The sequence below is a fragment of the Gadus chalcogrammus genome, chromosome 13 (genome assembly GCF_026213295.1).
Source record: "Gadus chalcogrammus isolate NIFS_2021 chromosome 13, NIFS_Gcha_1.0, whole genome shotgun sequence".
Taxonomy (NCBI): Eukaryota; Metazoa; Chordata; class Actinopteri; order Gadiformes; family Gadidae; genus Gadus; species Gadus chalcogrammus.
In genome coordinates, this window is record NC_079424.1 from 5,300,909 (window position 1) to 5,321,223 (window position 20,315).

The following is a 20,315-nucleotide window of genomic DNA, read 5'->3' on the forward strand; positions in this document are numbered from 1 at the left end:
CCAGACCACCGGGCCATCGGCCAACTTGTCCCAGGATCCCCCTCCCCAACATAAGGGAGAAGACGAGCATGATGGACATATTTCAATTCGATTCATATTTACATGAGTTTCACATCAATATGTTCCATCGGAAACCACCGCCTTCAGGTCTGAAGAAGGTCCTTTGATCTTTTTTTTGTTTATAGCAGAATTGTCAATCTTAGATGCTTCTCATGAAATATCAACACCAGACAGCGGCCGTCCTGTGCGTGGTGGGGATTGTGGATGGGGGGGGGGGGGGTTACGTATGGATTTGAATTAGGAAAGGAAAACAAATTCATCATAGGGTTTACTACCTACTTTAAGGGAAAGTGTTTGGATGTATCGCTCTGTTCGAAGACATGCCATGTCTGTAACACTTTAAATCGGTTTAAATGGGTACCAGTCAATCTAATATTTAAAGCCCGCCCACTCGTCTACGTCACTTTGGCTGAGGCTGCCTGATGACGTCGTCGTCTGAACGGAACCCTTCGGTGCTCTTTATAATTCCTGTTCAAAAGGCTGTTTATACAAAAGTATTTTTTTTGAATAAAATACATTTATATTAAATGTTTAGCCCTTGGGTAAACGTAAGGATATAGATGCTCGATGGCAACTAACGGGCACGATATTACTAAATTAATGCTTCAGCCAATGCCCCCCCCCCCCCTCATTCCCCATCCGGCTGGGGGATGAGTGGGGGCTAATTATTCTCCCTAAACGTCTCTGCCTCCTTTCTGAGCTAACGGTCCCTTTCTTTAGCTCCAGGTTCCTTAAAGGTTCATGAACGGTCCGCAGCGTGTGGTCGGAGGGCGATTACGTTCTCCCTAAATAATCTACCGAAGCAGAATCTGTTGACGTGGGAATCAACGTAATGTTTACAGTCACGTTATGAATCTCAAACTTTCAATACGCTATGTCATGTTGTTTTGACCGCAGACACATCTACAGCTTGGTAGTAAGATAACCTTGTTTCACTATTATAATGAAGTGACATAACCAATGGCAGGGAATCAGACGTTCATGTAACCTTGTGAGGGGGACCTCTAGCGGCAGGATGACCAAACTACAGGTCCTGGAACGTTTGTGATCTCTCGCGACAGGACGAAAGCAATCGGGCCTGATCTCCGTTCGATCCGAGTAACCGAGGAACCAAGAAGCAGGAGTCGGACAAAACACGAGTCAAAGAGTACCCTCAGAAAAATGAGGTTTATTTGAGAATGTTTTCAAGAAAAAGTTTGTTCAGAACTCTTTTTACATAGTCAAAAGACATTTTACAATTTAGATGTATTCAAAGTGATGCAATTTATGGTCTATATACACAGGAACCAGAATTTACAACGCATGAGAACGTTTTGAAATGCAATACTTGAAGCAGACGATTAAAAAAACTAAACCTTGATTTTACAATGTGGATAATGTCGTGAAGTTGCAAAAGAGAATTATAATTTAACCGGAATTGAGTTTGCTGGTCCACATTGTTTCTGGATACGCAGGTTAGAACCACAAAGAACATCGATCACGTTGATCAATCAGGGATCGTAAGGATATCAATTTCTCTTTCCACCAAGCGAAGGTGAACATGTTTATAGGCTGAACATCAAACACACCTATATCTTTACAGTTTGGGGATGGACCAAAGCGGCAGGGAGAGGCCCAACAGGAAGAAGAACCCTTAGGTCCAGGTCTGGTTTGCACTCTGAACGGCTCCAAGGGCCTGGAGAGCGACCGGCTCCAGCTTCTTTCACCGGCTCACCTTGCGCACAGCGGAGGTTCCTTCAGCCGATCTCACGAGCTTGGATCGATCTCAGGGGGTTGGAAATCTGTACACGACTGTTCACCGATATGCGGGTCAACATTTCAAAAGGCCGAAAGAAGAGAGCGAGAGGGGGGAGGGGGGGGGTAGTGTATGACAGGATGCGGTCCCACAACCCTGCTGCATCCCTGCCCGACGCCCCACAGCATCCTAAAAAGGAATTTGATGGAACCTCCTGAACACCCTGAACCAGGAGAACTATTGCAGGGACGCGACGGACGATGGTAAGAGGAACACAGTCTGTGGGACGGGGCTGGTGCTTGTCCCAAGTATAAAAAAATAATAATAGCGAGCGACTTGATGGCTTTCTCTAGAAGAGCAGGGCGCCCATGCTCCCCATCTCACTCTGCTCCTTGACGAAGATCTCAAAGTACTGGTAGATGATAGTGACGGCCAGCAGGATGCCGGTGCCTGAGCCGATGGCGCCCAGGAAGTCGGCCATCACGGACAGACCTCCGATACAGAGGCCGCCAAAGGCAGCGGCGGTGGGGATGTACCTGGAGAAAAAACGGGGAAACCTTTAGTCCGACGCGTCGTACCTTACTATACCCATCAGTCAAGAAAGGAACATTCATGGATTCATGTCTAAATATTCACAAGAAGATACAATATATGACAAAGCTATGGAAGGCCAGATGTGGTACCACAATAGTATTCACAGTTCTTGTATTTAATGGATACGGTTCTGAGATACTCAAGTCCAGCTGTGGCTCCTCTTATTTGAAGAGATGATTACCTGTTGAGCTCGTGGACCATGGAGGTCTCCCTGTGTCCCCTCATCACCATCTGCTGCTCCTTCAGCTGTTTGGCCACCTGGAGGGCAGAAAGTACCGTTATCAGACACAGCTTCGGACACCAAGGCCCGCAGCAGACAGCGGAGACACTCGGCATGGTGGCGTCATTGCGGATACCAACGTACGTCTTTAGCAGAGGAGCCAGACACTTCGATCCAAGTTTTGGAGAAGAAGGCACAGGAGCCCAGCATGAAGACGATGTAGATGGAGGCGTGGACCGGGTCGTCCAGGACAGAGCCAAACGACTCCGGAGGGGAGAAGTAGTAACAGAGCCCCCCTACAGGATAGGCCCGTGCCGGACCACCCGTAGACGTGTCCTACAAAACAAACAAAGATAAGAATATTATACATAAGGAATTGACCATGAAGAGGGCTGAACGTTCCTTCAGTGGAGCACGTGTTCCGGTTCTTTGGGGAAATGACGGTGTTCACAGAGCCTCGACAGGAGGGTGTACTCACAGACCACGTGCCAAGCAGGTTGACTAGGAAGTTGCCGCTAAATCGCGTGGAGAGCATCTGAGAGATGACGTAGAGGTTGGAGACCAGGGCGGACTGCAGGATGATGGGGATGTTGGAGGTGTAGAACAGCTTGATGGGGTAGGTGTTGTACTGACCACGGTAGCGGGCAGACTTGATGGGCAGGTCGACCCTGAAGCCCTGGGCAGGAGGGAAGAGCGGCGGTGGTCAATCATTTGTGCTTTGTGACCTTCCTCTATGTAATCTCCACCAAATGCAAAAGTTTGAGACGCACTTGAAGAAACATCCACAACTAACCTGGAAGTATATCACTACAGCAAAGACGAAGACTGTGGCGATCAGATTCATGAGGTTGGGCAGGTTCTGCCTGTAGAAAGCCTCTCTCAGAGCTCGCACTTTGTCTGTCCGCGTGGCCAGCAGATGGAAGAGAGCGATGATGGCTCCCTCGAACTCAGTGCCTGGAAACCATAAGGGACACATGACATTAGCTGTGGCTCTTTATCGTCTGCATGAGGTGCATGTACGGAGGTACGAGTGCATGCTGACGTCCAGCCACGTACCTCGGCCGGTGTTGACGGTGGTGGGGCTGAAGGCCTTCCAGACAATCGTCTCACAGATGTTGGTTGCGATGAAGAGGGAGATTCCTGAGCCCAGGCCATAGCCCTTCTGGAGCAGCTCGTCCAGGAGCAGGACAATCAGACCTGCCACGAACAGCTGGAGCCCAAAGGAGAGAAGCATGGAATCAGGTCCAACATAAACGGTCACAGGAACCAATACTCTCTCCAATGGCTGGTCTGTGTCATTCGTGTTGACAACCCTTTTGTTTACAGCGTTAGGACTGTAACCATGGTGGCCCACCGGTACGCATATGGGGTCACAGGAGATTGCTGTCTAAAGCTATAGATATCTGATTATGCATTTTAGCAGATCCTTGTTTTTTTTAGACTTCCTATATTTACAAACTGGAGCCACGAGCAAACTACTACTAATCACTTAGTGTGTAGCAGTGCGATGCCGTTCACTCCGACATCAGTATTACTGACAGAAGCTGATTGGGTGTAAATAGTAATACCAAGTTCAGTTTAACATTTCAGAGGTAGAAATTGCCTTATGGGCCAAAAGGGTTGCGAACCAGTGGACTAAGACAACAAGTGGTGTTGCTCATATGGGAGGTGAGCCTGTATGTTTACTACACCTCATTCATGTCTCTTAAAGTCACTTTAATGGCAGAAGGTCTTCGGTTCACATAACCTAGACAAGTTACCAGAGTGACAGTCCTCACCTGAATGATGATCACCAGACAGATCCCAGCACCCATTTCTGAGGGGTCTCCGTACATGCCCGTCATAACGTAGACGATGGCCTGGCCGATGGTGATAATCATACCAAACACTGAGGAGTGAAAGAGCTGTGAAGGTCAGTGAATGGAAAGCCTTTATGATAATAATTTCAGCTTGTACAGTGCTTTTCTTAGTACCCAAATTTGCTTAACAGAAACACAGAATGACAGATGTATCCATCCATCTATCTATCATATATTTAAAACTGAACCCAGTCATGAGTCGTGGTGGACATACGTTTCTGTGCGCCGTTGAAGAGGGCTCTGTCCTTGGGGGTGTCTCCCACCTCAATGATCTTGGCTCCAGCCAGGAGCTGCATGATGAGGCCGGAGGTGACGATGGGGGAGATGCCCAACTCCATCAGGGTTCCTGAAGAAGGAGCGACCGTTAGGAAAACACACCAAGAGAAGATACAGAAACACACCGAGAGAAACTACAGGTTTACTATTCAACTAGAGTAGAGAAGCACCTCTGTTGGAGGCCAGGATCACTCTCATCCAGTAGAAGGGATCGGCCGAGTCCGAGGACATGATGCCGAAGAGGGGAATCTGTGAGAAGGTTACAGATACAGAGGAGGGGGCAAATGATTAGATCAGCTGTTTTCAACTCCAGACGGCTCCTTGTGAGTACTGCTTAATAAATCACTAATCACATCAAAGCGCTGATAAAAATGAACACAGGGGACTTGCCTGGCAGCACACAAGGAAGATGAAGAGGGTGATGGCTGTCCATAGTACTTTTTCTCTGAACTGAATCTGTAAATAAAAAAAATAAAATACATGAACTCCACACGTCACGACCACAACGCGAAGAGTTCTCCAGTCGATCGTAAGAATGACGAGCCACACACCTTTCGTTCTGGTTTCTGGATCTCTGGTAATACTGCACAGAATGGCTTTATGACTTCCAAAAATTTGACTGTAGAAAGGAAAGAGCAAATGGAGAAGTGGAGTTAGTGTCTGAATGAGCTGGATGCCACGTCCCGCTGGGCCGTCGGCATCCGCGGGGCGGACGGAGACCAGCAGCGGGACCACAACAGCACAAATACACACAAAATGTGAAAAATAGAGACGAAAATATATTGGAAAATACTAATGAACCAAAAGGCTCAAGGTCGTAGTCCCCTGAGCAGCGCTGGGTCCGTCCCGAACCCCGCTGTCCTCACAGCCGGCTGTCTAATGCGTCGTCATCACTAACTCTGCTTTGAATGAACGGCTAACGCTAGCTCCTTTAGTTAGCCTGTATGCCCCTTCATAATGTGAACAGAAGAGCTGGAACACCAGAACCAGACCCATATAGTAGAAAAATACTGATCTGTTCCCTGAGTACAAGGTTAAACAATAGGGGTTCTGCTTTGTAAGCGACGAAGTGAGAGAGGAAGGTTAGCGTTAGCCTACTAGCTTAGCCCTCAACCCTCCATGGAGCTCGGCTGTCATATAGAATATAACATAATTAAACCTAAAAAGTATGTTACACATAAGCTACACACAACTTAACGATACATTAACTTAACAAAGAAAACCCAACGCCGGCATACTAAGCATAGACGATACTCACTCCCCATGGTTGCAGTAGCTCTGCGGGTCGTCGCTACTGTGCTGCCGGCGCGGAGCTCGTCTTCAGCGGACTGATCAGTGCCCAGAGACACGTCACCATTCAGCCTTATGGACCGGATGGAGATTCACCCACAACCCACCGACGCATTTACATCTAGTAGTTGGTAGTATAGTATAGAATACTATTAATAATAGTATTGGTAGTATTGGTAGTATATATATGTGTATATATATATATATATATATATTTATGTATATACGTATATATAGAGATATATATTATATATATATATATATATATATATATATATATATATATATATATATATATATATATATTTATGTATATACGTATATATAGAGATATATATATACACATAGATATAGATATTGCTATAGTTATACATACATAAATATGCATAAACATGGATATAGATATGGCTATATCTAAAGATATATATAGCTATATTTATATATATATATATATATATATGATTGTGTGGATCACCATACCATTGTATTAATGTGTAATGTTTAGTATAATTGCACATAACGAGCCTTGTTGGTCACATCTCATCATTGCAGGATTTCTCGTTTCTTAAGTTTAGAAGGCAAATCTTTTGGTCTTTAGAAGAGTTAAATGATTATATTTTTTGAAGTACCAGGACCATTGTTACTGCAAATAAGACGCAACAAATATGTGTAATGTAAAAGCCCTCTTTCATTAAATGTATGTGTTATTGCACCATTACACATATTGTCCTACTACTAATAACATTTGTAGGCCTTTTGGTTACCATTGAAGCACAACACAAAAAATATTTGAATCTTTCGCCTATTAAAAAAATCACGGAGGAAATTACAGTTTCAACAGTCCCCCTGTGTAGTACGGCTCTTTCCATAAGGGGGCAGCACATGACAGACCACTTTCTGTCTGGAAACGTTTGCTCAACGATAAGCGCCCCACATCCCATTACAACCAGCATGTAACCAAGGCAACCGGTTACCCCCACGCAGATTCATCAGACTTCTTTTTGTTCTTCAACCTTCCAGGATACATGTGAGACAATCTTCTCTCTCTGTCTCTCTTTCGCTCTGTCTCTGTCTCTCTCTCTCTAAATTCAAGATAATTTTCCTATTAATTGATGCAGATATAATGTGCCTAGGTGCCTGTTTGTCAGGCTCGTGTGTTCATTGTGCGTACATTGCCGATCCATTGCATCACTGCAGTAACCAACATGACTTATCAGTTGACACTTCTCTCTGTCTCTCTCTCTCTCTGTCTCTCTCTGTCTCTTTAAACCCAATCCATTAATCAACGGTCTGAGATCAGAGATGTCTCAGATTTGAAGCTAGTCTATACACGTATTAATATGAATCTGCCAATGTAGATTCATAGTTTGGGATCGATCTTAGATTATGAAACACAGAAATGTTCAATGCAGTGTAAAACATACTTGCACTTATCTTTTACTAAGTCACTATTATTAACTGACTATTAATTGCTTCTTTCAAGAGTCAGAGCAGAATGGACATGAGGGTTCGGGTTCGGGTTCGGGTATAATCTCTGATGTGGTTGTGGTCCTTAATCTTCCCTGTAATCCACTGCATTACCGTGTTAACGTCATAAACACTCTCACTCTGAGAACATCATGTCCACGACCTCTGACCCCCGGTTAACATAAACACACAACACAGAGCTGCTATAGGGGCGTGACCTCTAGAGTACGGAGCACTGCTATTAATCCTCCAGGCTGGAGGACGGAGCGATGCTATTGGTCCTCGTGTCCTATTGCTTCTGTTGGTCCTCATCTCCTAATGCTGCTGTACCAGCTGTATGGAGCTCCGGTTGGTCTCATCTAATGCAGGTTATCGGTCTTCTGCCCCACAGCCGTCCAGTGGCCACAGCTGGGAGACGGCATCTTGGCATATCATGGGATATACGTCCGGGCTATGGATCGTCCCATGTCTAGGTTCATTATGGTGTGATACTCCAGGCTATGGAACATACCATGTCTGAGTCATGGAAACAGTGTGTGTGTGTGTGTGTGTGTGTGTGTGTGTGTGTGTGTGTGTGTGTGTGTGTGTGTGTGTGTGTGTGTGGTCGTGTCCTCTCAGCAGTGACTAATGGACACCATTCAGAGTGTTTTTTTGTACTACCATGAACTCCCCCCGCCTCTCAGACGGTGATGAAAGTTGAATTCTGAAGGCCACAGCGTGGGCTACAGCACAGCGTCGACTCGTCATCCTTTTATCTAACGCACCCTCTCTCACCTCCTTCCCCTGTTCTGCAGAGATACTCACCGGTCTCTGTGCATGCTATTTTAAACACCAGGACGCTAAGCTCGCTGGGCTCTGTGGGTATTCCTCCATACATAATATGGTATTCTTGGAAAATTAGGATAACATTGTCTGGTATGTGTTGGGTTTTAGAAGGGCTTGAAATCGAGTTGACCTATGACATTGAGTTACGCAAGGCTGTTATGTTTGTGCTTCTGCACCTGCACATGTGCAGCGGAGAGACTGTGTGAGTTACAGCACGACAGGACAACGTGGAGTCAGCTCTTATCTGGGCTACAGAGGGCTGTTATGCAACTGCACAATGACATTGAAGGTGGTCTCTCTCTCTCTCTCTCTCCCTCTCTCACACTTTCTCTCTCACACTTTCTCACTCTCACTTTCTCACTGTCCCCCTCTCTCTCACTTTCTCTCTGTCTCTGTCAATCTCTCTCCTATTGTTTCCAATTTTCTTATTAAAAACACAACGTATGTATATGGTTCATTCAGAGTAAATCCTTTCTACATTAGAGCTAGGGAATGGATTTCAGAAGTTGGCAAGTGTTTTTACATCGTGCCAGCCGTGCTGATAATGTGGCGTCATGGTTCTTATCACGATGGAAGTCTTATCAACATGCTACCGGGAGGGACTTTGGAGGGTCATGAGTGTATCATGTGCTGTGACTCTAATGAGTAGATATGGTTGTGTTCTGATACAAAAAGGGTCCACACCTCAGATACCACAGCTCTGTTATGATCAGACTACGTAGCACAGCTTAAGCACTCGTATGATGGAGATCATCACCGTCCCCCCTGTGGCTCGAGACCGGCTGTTCAAAAACACGTAGGCCATGCATCCCTGGCATCGTGTGACTCGCTTCGGCCGCCACCGTCCAAACAAGACGCCTTCAAACATCTAAAATAACTTTCCAGAGAGCCAAAGTCCTGATCCCGGAATACAACAGGAGGATGAATCTAGTTATGCTCTCTGTCCCTTCTCTTCAGACCTCTATTTAGAGTTTCACAGGCCAGTGGAAATAGAAGTGATTGTCTGCATAGCTCACGGCTCCACGCTGATCCTCAGTCAGTGAATGTGTCTTAATCTCCCCCTGCTCCCCCCCCCCGCCCCCTCCATGTCTCTCTATGATGACATGATGATCTCCTGACTCCCAGCCAATACAGGCCGTAAACAACAGATTATCACCTGTTGGCACATGAATCCCTAATTAGGTATGGACAACGTCTAAGCTAGATGTCGTCAGGAGACGTTATAAATCAAATGCTAACGATAGGCGAGACATCCTTATGAGAGCCCTAAGCCGACGGGAACGTGCGAACGAACCCCTGAGTGACAGAGGTATCGGCTCTCACCATGCTGGAGGGTGCACGGTCGAAACGGGGGGAAAGCTGGAAGTATAACAGTAGTAATATTCAAAAATATCCTAAATGTCTCTCACAGCAGCTTTGTGTACACGTCAGTTCTACACACACTTCATACTCGTGTTTATAAACCCGACAGGATATTCTGCCCTCCTATGACGAGACCAGCAACTGGAGGAGACGTCAACAGTATTTCCACATCCAAAAAAAATGTCTGACTCGGTTTCCTCAAGCTGCCACTGGAGGAACAGCATGCCTGGTACCAGTCGGTGGCTTCATTGGAATCCTGCTTTTTAAGTGCAAAAACGGTTTCAGTGGCTTCTCGGCGAGCTGGCTGGGACACCACTGAGGATGAACTGTGATTAACTCTTTCAAGCGGATCCCAGAGTCCTGGAGAGGGCGTCAGATCTGCCTCAACATGCGTCAGAGCGGCAGGCTTTCCTCCAGATAAGCCCTTCAGATCCGTTTGTGGTGTAGTTTGCTACCAAACGACGACATCGCCGATCTCCCTCCCCTCCAAGGCCTCCTCCGGGCTTCAAGGATTAAAGACTTCGACGTGAGGTCCACAACCAGAAGGTACACATGGCAGGAGTTCCCTTAGACACGGTCACATGGTCCCAGGTTTAAAGTTGGTTCACTGCTCTGAAGAAACAATAATAACAAACACAGTAGGTGCCGGTCACCTCAGATGAGCCTCTTGTAAGCACACCAACTCTTTTGCACTCTCTAACCCAACTCCTGCCACAGTACACCGAACTGCCAGGTACAAACCACCCATGTGTTGACAGGTGTTGCGGTACAGGGATTTCTTTGAAGTCAACACAGCACTCGAGGGCATCTGACCTATGACCTCGAAATTCTCCGTCAGGACAAAAGGCGCCTCGCTTCAAAGCCTCTCTCCTGCATTTTGTTCTTCTATATATAGATTCACCAGTTTACATACATAGCATTCCTAATGCATGCAACGTAGAGCTCAATAAAGAGCTGAGGGGACTGGCCCGCATTAATCGAATTTCAATCCCACAGGAAACCGCACACAGCTCAGGTTGACTTCCGTCCCAGATCACTCCGATCTCTCAGGAGTCGGAACTAGCCTTCAGAGCCGCCCGACGGTGACCTGAAGGTTCCAAACCCCGTCCTATCAGGAGGCCGGGAGGAGACCACCGTCCTATCAAGAGGGCGGGAGGAGACGGGGGCAGAGCGCTGTCTGATCTCCCGGTGGTGCCAGACGTCTAGCTCTCACTCCGTCGATTGGAGCGCACGGATCATGCAATTTTTCCTCTGAGCCCCATCGCCCGCTCATTCTGAAAGTAAACATTAACGCAATCAAAGTCTTTATCACAAAAAAGGTTTATTTTCCAGACACTGTAGACACAAGTTTACAAGAGGTGCTTGCAATCGCACAAAAACACTAAGTAAAGTCAAATCCCAATCAGAACAGAATCTCAGAACAGTTTTCTGGAATGTAGTATTTTTCATTTCTAGCTATACGTCTTTTTGTTTACAAATAGCACCAATAAATAAGTCTCTACATAGTCCTTATATATGGTTCTGATACATGCACTGTCTTCCTTATTGCCCATTTAAGGAATGAAGAGAAGTACATCAGAGAGAAATCAACTAATTAATCCACAAAGCAAGAACAGGATTCGCTTAAAATGCCCTTTGAAAATACAGGCAATAAAGTAGAGGGGAGTGAAATGTTGGACATTACAAAAACGCTACATTCCCTCATCTACGACAACAAGAAATGTCCTTCCGACAAACAGCAAAATAACAAACTAACAAATATTCAATGTAGCGGATTCAGCTTCCAACGAGCTAGCGACCCAGCGGTCTCGGGTTGAGGACACGGTGATAACGTCCTCGGTACTACGAGGTCGCGGCCCGGGAGCCGGTGAGCCAGTGAGCCGGGACCAGCGGCCCGGGTCCGAGTGTAGTTCAGGCCCTCACTAGTGTGAGCTGTGCTTTACACCGACGGCAGTCTGACAAGTCTCAGTCTCTCCACAGGAAGCACCGACAGAGGCTCAAAGAAGAGCTACAAAAGCGCCACACGATGTTTCCCTCTCGTCCTTCACGAGGATAAAGTAATAAAGTAAATAAACGAGTTGGTAACAGAAGGAGCGGTGTGACGGAGACGTACGAGGTCGCTACAGAGCAACACCCCTCCGTCAGCAGGGGTCGCCCCCCTGGGGTGGTCCAGCCTCTGACCACTAAGAGGAGCGGCTTCCTCCGAGGCCTGGGGGAGGGAGTCATCGCCACGCGTCCTACTCCCGCTGGTGGCGAGGAGGGCGACAAGGGTGGCTCCGCAGTGGGAACCACGAGAAGACCCCCGCACTACCCCAGACCGGACCCCACGGGCGGGGTTCCCCTCCCCCTGTGGAGGAGGGGGTCTGGCTCTTCCCCGGGTGCCTCTCAGCACCACTCAAGAGAGGAGTCATTGAATCTCCGAGCAGAACAGACTCTGCGGCCGGCGGTCTAGTCGGCGCCGTGCTCCTGCAGCCGGGAGATGAGGGTGATGAGGTTCTGCAGGCCGAAGATGAAGCCCTTGTCGCCGCCCTCGTGCAGCACGCTGTCCTCGCCGTAGTGCCGGCACGTGGTGTGCGCAAAGTCGATCATGTGCACGTCCACCGGGGACCCCCCCGCCTCCGGGGCGCCGCGGGCCGAGCGCCCGGCGCCGCCCTTCGCCCCAGCGCCGCCCGCCGAGGGAGACGGGGGGAACCCGAAGGCCTCGTCCTCCCCGTCGTACTCCTCCTCGTCGGAGGGCTCGTCGTCCTCGCCCTCCTCGCCGCCGCGGGGCCGGGGCCGGGGCCGGGTGTGACCCCGCTGGGGGTCGCCGTCGTAGTTGATGAGCAGCGAGCTGGAGAAGAAGCGGTAGGACTCGCAGGCCTCCAGCGTGGCCTGCATGTCCCGCAGCCGGCGCAGCACCGGGGAGAGCAGCTCCTGGCGCAGCCGCCGCCCGTTGTGGAAGAACTGGTACAGCGCCTGCTTGAAGCCCGGCAGCGTCAGCTTGCGGCCGTGGTACTTGTTCATGAAGATGAGCTGGCCCGAGTCCGGGTGGTACACCTGCAGCGGGCAAACACACAACGTCAACAACTGTAGCGGGCAAACACACAACGTCAACAACTGCAGCGGGAAAACGCACAACGTCAACAACTGCAGCTGGCAAACACACGTCAACAACTGCAGCGGACAAACACACAATGTCAACAACTGTAGCGGGCACACACACACAACGTCAACAACTGCAGCAAGCAAACACATGACATCAACACCTACAGCGGGAAAACGCACAACGTCGACGTCAACACCTGCAGCGAGTACAGGCAGTGCTATGACTAAGGCGGGCCAACGAGAGACCCTGAGCGACACAGCATCCTCCAAGACGTGGGGGTCTTCCGACCCCGTCCTAAACCATGCGTTTTCTGGCCAGGCAGAGCAGCAGGATGTTAAGAAGCCTTCACCCTCACGTAGCATGCATCGCTTTTAAAAGGCTGTGTAAAACCGTTTTTAAGCGTCTAGCAGCCAGAGATGCTCCAGTCCAGAAGCAGAGCGCCAAGTCAGAACAGAACAGATCATCTTAACGGTACACAGGAACAGAACTTGTCCTTTTGGGGGATTCCTTCCTATATAACAACGATTCATAGAGTAGATATTATTCCACATATAATATGTATTAGTATGTATATAGTTCCTATGTGTAACACTGTGTGAGCTGAACAGTGAGCTGAATAGTGAAGGGTGAGCTGAACGGTGATCGTATGGTGAGCTGAACGGTGAGCGTACAGTGAGCTGAAAGGTGAACGTACAGTGAGCTGAAAGGGGAGCGTACGGTGAGCGGAAAGGGGAGCGTACGGTGAGCTGAACGGTGAGCGTACGGTGAGCTGAAAGGTGAGCCGTACCTGCATGCCACAGAGGCGGACCCCTATGGAGGCCGACGTGCTCTGCTGGCACTTCCTGGTGTGGTTCGCCTTCTTCTCCTCGGAGGCGTCGTCGCCGTGCTGCCGCGTGCCCATCTTCAGGTCCAGCACGCACGGTACCGAGTAGCGCCACGTCAGGTTCTCGAGCAGGATGAATTCTGGGCCGGGGTCAAGGGTCAACACACAGAGCCACAGAGGGGTTTTCCCCCCCGAGCCAGTCCACGCCACACCACCGACCGACCCTAACCCTGACCCACCCCAACCCTAACCCTGACCCATCCCCGACCCTGACTCTAACCATTGAAGGATACTGTGCTGGTTGCGGAGCTTGGCCGTGTCCCTCAGCTTCTGCAGCAGCTGCTGGTGACACTTGAGTCTCCAGGGGTTGTGCTTGGTCTTCTCCTGGCTGAGGAAGAGGACCTCGGCCTGCTGGACCTCCTCCCTGCACACACACACACACACACACACACACACACGATTAATGTTGTTGTTTAAGTACTCAGTCCTCTATTCCAACAACAAAATACATGGTATGATTTTGTAGCAAGCTAATCCCACTAGCATGGCTCAGTACCGTGCTAATCAAATTGGGCGTAGCTCGGTATTATCTGGAACCGTGCTAATCAGACTAGCGTGGCTTGGTACCTTCATAATCCCACTAGCATGGCTCGGTATTATCTGGTCCTGTGCTAATCCCACTAGCATGTCCCTGTACCGTGCTAATCACAACAGCGTAGCTCGGTATTATCAGGAACCGTGCTAATCAGACTAGCGTGGTTTGGTACCATCCTAATCCCACTAGCATGGCTCGGTATTATCTGGTACTGTGCTAATCCCACTAGCATGGCTCAGAACCGTGAAAATCACAGTAGCATGGCTCGATATCATGCAAATCCCATTAGCATGGCTCGGTACCGTGATAATCATCTAGCTTGGCTCGGTCTAATCTGGTAGAGAGCCGTGCTAATCACACTACCGTAGCTGTGTCCATTCTGGTAGAGAGCCATGCTAACACTAGCGCGGCGGCGGCGCTCACCTCACGAGCGCGTCGTCCTTGCGCAGCGCCCGCGCTCTCTGCTCCTTGCTGTAGCTCTCCGTCTCCCCCAGCGGCGGCTCCCCGCTCCTCTTCAGGGCCTTGGGCTCCGCCGAGAGCCGCTCCTCCCGGGGGGCCGGCGGGGAGGGGTCCCCCGGGGACGGGTACGCCATCAGACACAGCTTACCCTCCTCCGTCTCCTCGAACCGCACCGACACCACGCCTGGGGAGGGGGGGGGAGACAGACAGGCAGAGACCGAGAGAGACAGGGAGAGAGAGAGACCGAGAGTAAGAGAGAAAGAGAGAAAGAGAGAAAGAGAAAGAGAAAGAAAGACAGGGAGAGAGAGAGAGAGAGAGAGAGACACAGGGAGAGATGATTTAGTTTAAGAAATAAACCGAATGCCTAGATATATTCAAACCGATAAAGCAGCCATTCTGACGTCCTTACATTAACGAGCTATAAGATCAACAGCGTGGGCAGAACATTGGAACAATGACATTGAAGTAGGCCACAATAATGCTGATAAACCCCAAGGTACAGCAAACATGACATCCTTTAATGACCAGAACCACCACCAACACGACCCCATGATGACCTCTCAGCGGTCCCCATGCCCGGTCTACAGCGCTGTGAATCAAAGCCCAGAATGCATCAGGTCCGAGGTCCCCACGGAGACCACTGCACTAGGACACCCGGGGCGCTCACTGCATCATCCCCCAGCTACAGGGGCGCGTGCTCGTCTGAGCAACAGCAGAGCTCTGAACCCTGGGGGGCATCTTACTTCTCTGACCGCTCGCCCCCACACGGTGACGTCACTGTGCTGCAGAATCTCTCCAGCCTCTGAAGTGTCCCGACTGCCCCCCCCTCCTCCAGGGGAACAACGGAACCCGGGGTTCTGTAGGGTTCTCTAAAGCTCATTCACTACTAGAACCCGGGGGGTCTGTGGGGTTCTCTAGAGCTGGTTCATTACTTTAGTTTCTGCAGAACCCAGAGCAGTTAGGCCCCGGTCCTCGGAGACCCCCACGGTGGGGAACATTCTCAGAGTCTCTCCGCCGTTCACGCGGGGATACAGCCCTTGATTTTGAGCCAGATGGGGTCTGGAGGGTCCGGACCCCTCAGTCAGTAACCCAGGCGTGGTCAGCGGTGATAACACAGACTACAGCCGGAACTTAGAGCTCTGAGGGTACACAGGAGGGGAGAGCAAACGATTTAGAATAAAAGACACTGCTATGCTCCATCTGCTAGGAGAGAGACATGGAGTAAAGCCGTGTCTCTCTGCTCGGAGAATCAAGGCTATGCGAGGAGAGAGACATGTCTCAGCCAGGAGCCACTGTGCTCATGGCGGCATAGCGAGGGCCTCCCAGGACGGGACTAACGGTACCCGGTATGAGGGGCTGCCAGAACGGCACATACGGTACCCGGCGAGGGCTCTCCAGGACTGAACTAACGGTACCCGGCCGGTATGGTCATAAACTAGCCTTCCCTACACCCTCCATTCACTCCGGTCTGATATGTCGGTTTTGATCGGTCAAAGCCCTCCGTGTGTCCATAACCGCAGAGGTTCCCTTGTCACTGCTTGTAGGTTGGATTTGGACCGCAACTGCACGGCAGGAACCGAACAAGAACCGAGCGGTATCGAGACCAGGGAACGAACGAGTCCGACCATAGCGGTCCTGAGTACAGGACACGAACGAGTCCGACCTGAGCGGTATTGACACCAGGGACCGAACAAGAACCGAGCGGTCCTGAGACCAGGGACCGAACACAGACCAGATGACATGCAGTCAGTAACTTCACACTAATCCACCATTTTAATGATTCCACTAGAATAGCCTTCAGTCCTAGAAGGCTGAGCTCCAGGAGGGAACCAGATACATTAAGACAAGCCGTTTGAACCGTCTCACCTTTATACTGAGGAGTGAACTTCCTGATCTCCGGAGGCAGGCTCTTGTAGAACTGGTGCTCCCGGGGGATGAGCGGCTTGCAGATGGCCTGCTCCCCGAAGCGCATGATGCAAGAGTGTCCGGCAACCTGGTGCACGAAGGGCTCCAGCATCACCCCCTTCACTTCTGCCTTCAGCAGCGCCTCGTGAGCAGGACCCATCCTCGCTCCGCATCGGACGGCGGGGTGAACGGGACCGACCAGGGCTGCGGGGGGGCGACCAGCTCGGTCACCGGCGGGGCTCCCTATGGTGTAGTCCGGTCGTTCCTGTGTCCACCACCAGGGGGCGCTGCGGGTCGTCTGATTCACGTAGAACAAAACAAAGGACGACAGGAAGCAGAGAAAGGACCTCTGCGATTCTTTAATTTCCGGTATATTCAACTCCAATGTCTGAATATGAAAGCGATCCGTTACTGATGGAGGTTATCCGCGTTTATGTATTTACGATACGAACAATATTTGCACAGTTGGTCGCTTAAAAAATTGTCCGTGCGTTAACATGTCCGTCCACCATCGTCCTCTGTACCGAAACTGACGTCGGCGCGAACATACAGCCTGCCAGCGCCGCTGAGCCCCTCCTCCCTCAGCAAGTAGCCAATCACAGGTCGGTAGCTGTCACTGGGCGGGAACAATCGTCCGGATAGGACAGAAGAGGATTTTACTGAAACGAGCAACAAAGCGTCGGGGGGATGGGGCTCAACTGAAAAACAAGACGTAGGCATGCGCATAATGTCCTATTGACGTTCCACGAGGACTCGGCTGACACCTCTGTCTCCACCTGCAGAACTCATGTTATGGAATCAGAACATCAACATGCAGCACACAACCCACTAACTGTTCTGTCAGATATATTTTGCATATTTTACTTTTCTTTGCATGTAGATTGTACAAAATGTGTATTGCTAAAAACCATCGCCACTCATAAGACTCCCTTGCATACATTATCATCGAATGACAAACATCATGCTTATTAAATGCAAGAATGAAACGATTAACAGAAATTGAAGATGTTATTGAACTTAACCAAAATATTAGATACTTAAACATTCTCTACTATATGTGCACATATTTTTTTAATTGCATTTCAGTGAATTTGTGCACAATAAAGGAAAAATAAAAATAGTGGCATACCATCTGAAAATATAACCTATTCTCATCTACCTACTCTGACTGGGTTATTATGGGATGCCTGGAAAAACACAAGTCAAGTCAACAGCAAGATGGCCGCTATGCAGTGCACGTCATTAGTGCACGTCAGGTAGTGCACGACTCTAGTGCACGTCAGTTTAGTAGTGCACGTCAGCCGAGAGAGAGGAAGAGACTATTGGAATGTGTGCTTGTGTGTGTGTATGCACACCCGTGCACGTGTGTGCATGTGTGTGTAGGGGAGAGCAAAAAGGAATGATTATTTTGCTTGCAAATGTTTCAATGCATTAGTCTGTAATGGGGTCATCCTTCTCTGTAGAGATCATCACCGTGCTATCGGAGGAGTCCCTTTGTGGTGCCTCAGCCCCTCTTAGCCCCCCTCCAAGCCCTCTCTTGGCCCCTCTCTGAGCCCCTCTGTAGGGCTCCCCTCCTGACTGATGACATCATGCCTAGCCCCCCAGCGTGGCCCCTGTAGACCCCCCCTCCAGACTTAGCTCCAGGACCCAAAGAAGTTGGCTCGATGTGCTAGGGTCAGAGCCTCTACAGTGGCACATTCCCAGGCAGGAGGTTTTCCATCTCCTGGACACTTTCCCCGGACAGCCGATGTAAAACACCAGCGCGTTGGGGAGCGGGCCAGGGGGAGGGGCCTGTATCCATCCACGCCCGAGGGATGCGTTCGTAAAAACACCCTGTGGATAGAGAGCACCACCGCTGACATCCACACCCGGCCGGCGGCAGCAGTTAACCTTAACACACCCCGTCCCTCTCAGAGATTCTCTCTGTATCAGTCTCTGTTTCCCCCTCTTATACACAACAGAACCGCAGAATAAACCCGGCATGGTTCCCGGCGGTGATCGGTCCACCGTATGTAAACACATCCAGTCATCTGGAGCGTTTGAGGAAACGAGCCAACGGCCAGAGCCAGGAACAGGGTGTGCTCTGTAACCTTCCGCACTGCCGAGGACAGGCCTGATGGTCTGTTGGTTTGTGTGCTGTAACACATCTCCCCTCTGAGTTCAGCCTCTAGAGGGGGGTCAGCCTCTAGAGGGGGGTCAGCCTCTAGAGGGGGTCAGTCTCTGGAGGGGGGGGGGGGGGGTCAGCCTCTAGAGGGGGTCAGCCTCTAGAGGGGGTCGGTCTCTGGAGGGGGGGGGGGGTCAGCCTCCAGAGGGGGTCAGCCTCTGGAGGGGGGGAGGGGTCAGCCTGGAGGGGGTCAGCCTCTGAAGGGGTTCAGCCTCTAGAGGGGGGTCAGCCTCTAGAGGGGGTCAGCCTCTAGAGGGGGGTCAGCCTCTAAAGGGGTTCAGCCTCTGGAGGGGGGGAGGGGTCAGCCTCTAGAGGGGGTCAGCCTCTGGAGGGGGGGAGGGGTCAGCCTGGAGGGGTCAGCCTGGAGGGGGTCAGCCTCTGAAGGGGTTCAACTAGATCCAGGGAGGGGATGAGGATGAGTCCAATGTCCTCTAGAGGCTTCACTCAAACGTGCTAAGAGCTGCAGTACTTCTATCGTACTGTTGATGCATCACTGACACATCGCGTTGATCTCTGGTAGAAATAGATCCGACCCCTAATCCGTGGCAATAAATAGCCCGTGGGATGTGGAAGAGGATGTTTAAACCAAAACTGTCAAAGTAAACAAGACCATCAGTCTTCAACACGCAGCCACATGGACCAACCGGAGCTATAACCGACTCAGGGGTCACAAGGTCAACACGTCAGGTCAAGTTGAGTCAAGCGGTGGTAGGTCTGGCTCTGTAGGCCTGCTCAGGTTGTGGGAGACGGACTGCAGAAGGCCATCAGAGCCGCGTCTGACCAGCGGCTCTCCACCACCCAGCAGAACCTGGACCGGCCGGGCCTACAGAGGGGATCTGGGGGTCTGGGAGGGGCAGCTGGTGTTTTCAAGGGGGGGGGGGGGGGGGGAGGCAGTCTGCTTCAAGGTGGACTGGGGTTGGTAAACATGTGGAATATACGCTGCAATACGATACGGCCTCTGTGTGCGCAGCTGTTTGTGCCGTCAACACATGTCTGTTTAGTGACCACACAGCCTATTGGGCCTACTGGTGTGTTGGGTCTCCCTCAAGGGGGACTGGTGTTGGTAAACATGTGGACCAGCTCCAATAGGATACGGCCTCTGTGTGAGCAGCTGTTTGGGATGTCAACCGATGTCTGTTTGGTGACCACACAGCCTCGTGGGCATGCATGTGCAGGATTAGGTACGAGAGACAAGTGGCTCCTGGCTCTGCCCTAGTTTAGTGCAATCCCTTCAGCTCAGGGCCAGCACCAAAGGGACTGCCATGTGGACGTGACGACATGAAACAGGGCGAAATAACGCCTTCATCTCTCGAGGGATGGCCTGTGATCCAGCAGCGCTTTGAGTCCAGGTCGGGCTTTAAATAACCCAGCTTTAGATCCAGTCCCGGCACACCGCGTAACCTGACACAATTATACGCTGCGTCACGGCCCCGTCTCACTGCCCTGTCTCTCTGGCCATGCAGTCTCACCACATCTCGACATGGAAAGATACTAAAGCACTCCAGGAATCCCTGTGTAACTTCAACCTAAGAGCTGGTTGGTTCAACAACACACGTCCACCATCTGAGTCCAGCTGCAGAGGGGGACAGTACAGCA

General features: G+C 50.4%; 2 protein-coding genes across 2 annotated transcripts; both read right to left on the bottom strand.

Moving 5' to 3' along the window:
- Window positions 1-1,194: 1,194 nt before the first annotated feature.
- Window positions 1,195-6,090, bottom strand: sec61a1a (SEC61 translocon subunit alpha 1a). Its single transcript, XM_056606343.1, has 12 exons — window positions 6,003-6,090; window positions 5,296-5,363; window positions 5,135-5,200; window positions 4,915-4,993; window positions 4,683-4,814; window positions 4,388-4,497; window positions 3,666-3,819; window positions 3,403-3,563; window positions 3,088-3,285; window positions 2,754-2,945; window positions 2,571-2,647; window positions 1,195-2,331 (listed from the first exon to the last, which is right to left on the bottom strand). Exons 1-12 carry the CDS (start codon window positions 6,007-6,009, stop codon window positions 2,145-2,147), a joined length of 1,431 nt encoding a protein of 476 aa, XP_056462318.1. The 5' UTR covers window positions 6,010-6,090; the 3' UTR covers window positions 1,195-2,144.
- A 3,409-nt stretch (window positions 6,091-9,499) lies between these two features.
- ip6k2b (inositol hexakisphosphate kinase 2b) lies at window positions 9,500-17,097 on the bottom strand. The gene is made up of 5 exons (XM_056606226.1): window positions 16,517-17,097; window positions 14,615-14,834; window positions 13,890-14,020; window positions 13,561-13,736; window positions 9,500-12,724 (listed from the first exon to the last, which is right to left on the bottom strand). The coding sequence occupies exons 1-5, from the start codon at window positions 16,713-16,715 to the stop codon at window positions 12,137-12,139; spliced, it is 1,314 nt and encodes a 437-aa protein (XP_056462201.1). The 5' UTR covers window positions 16,716-17,097; the 3' UTR covers window positions 9,500-12,136.
- Window positions 17,098-20,315: the final 3,218 nt, after the last annotated feature.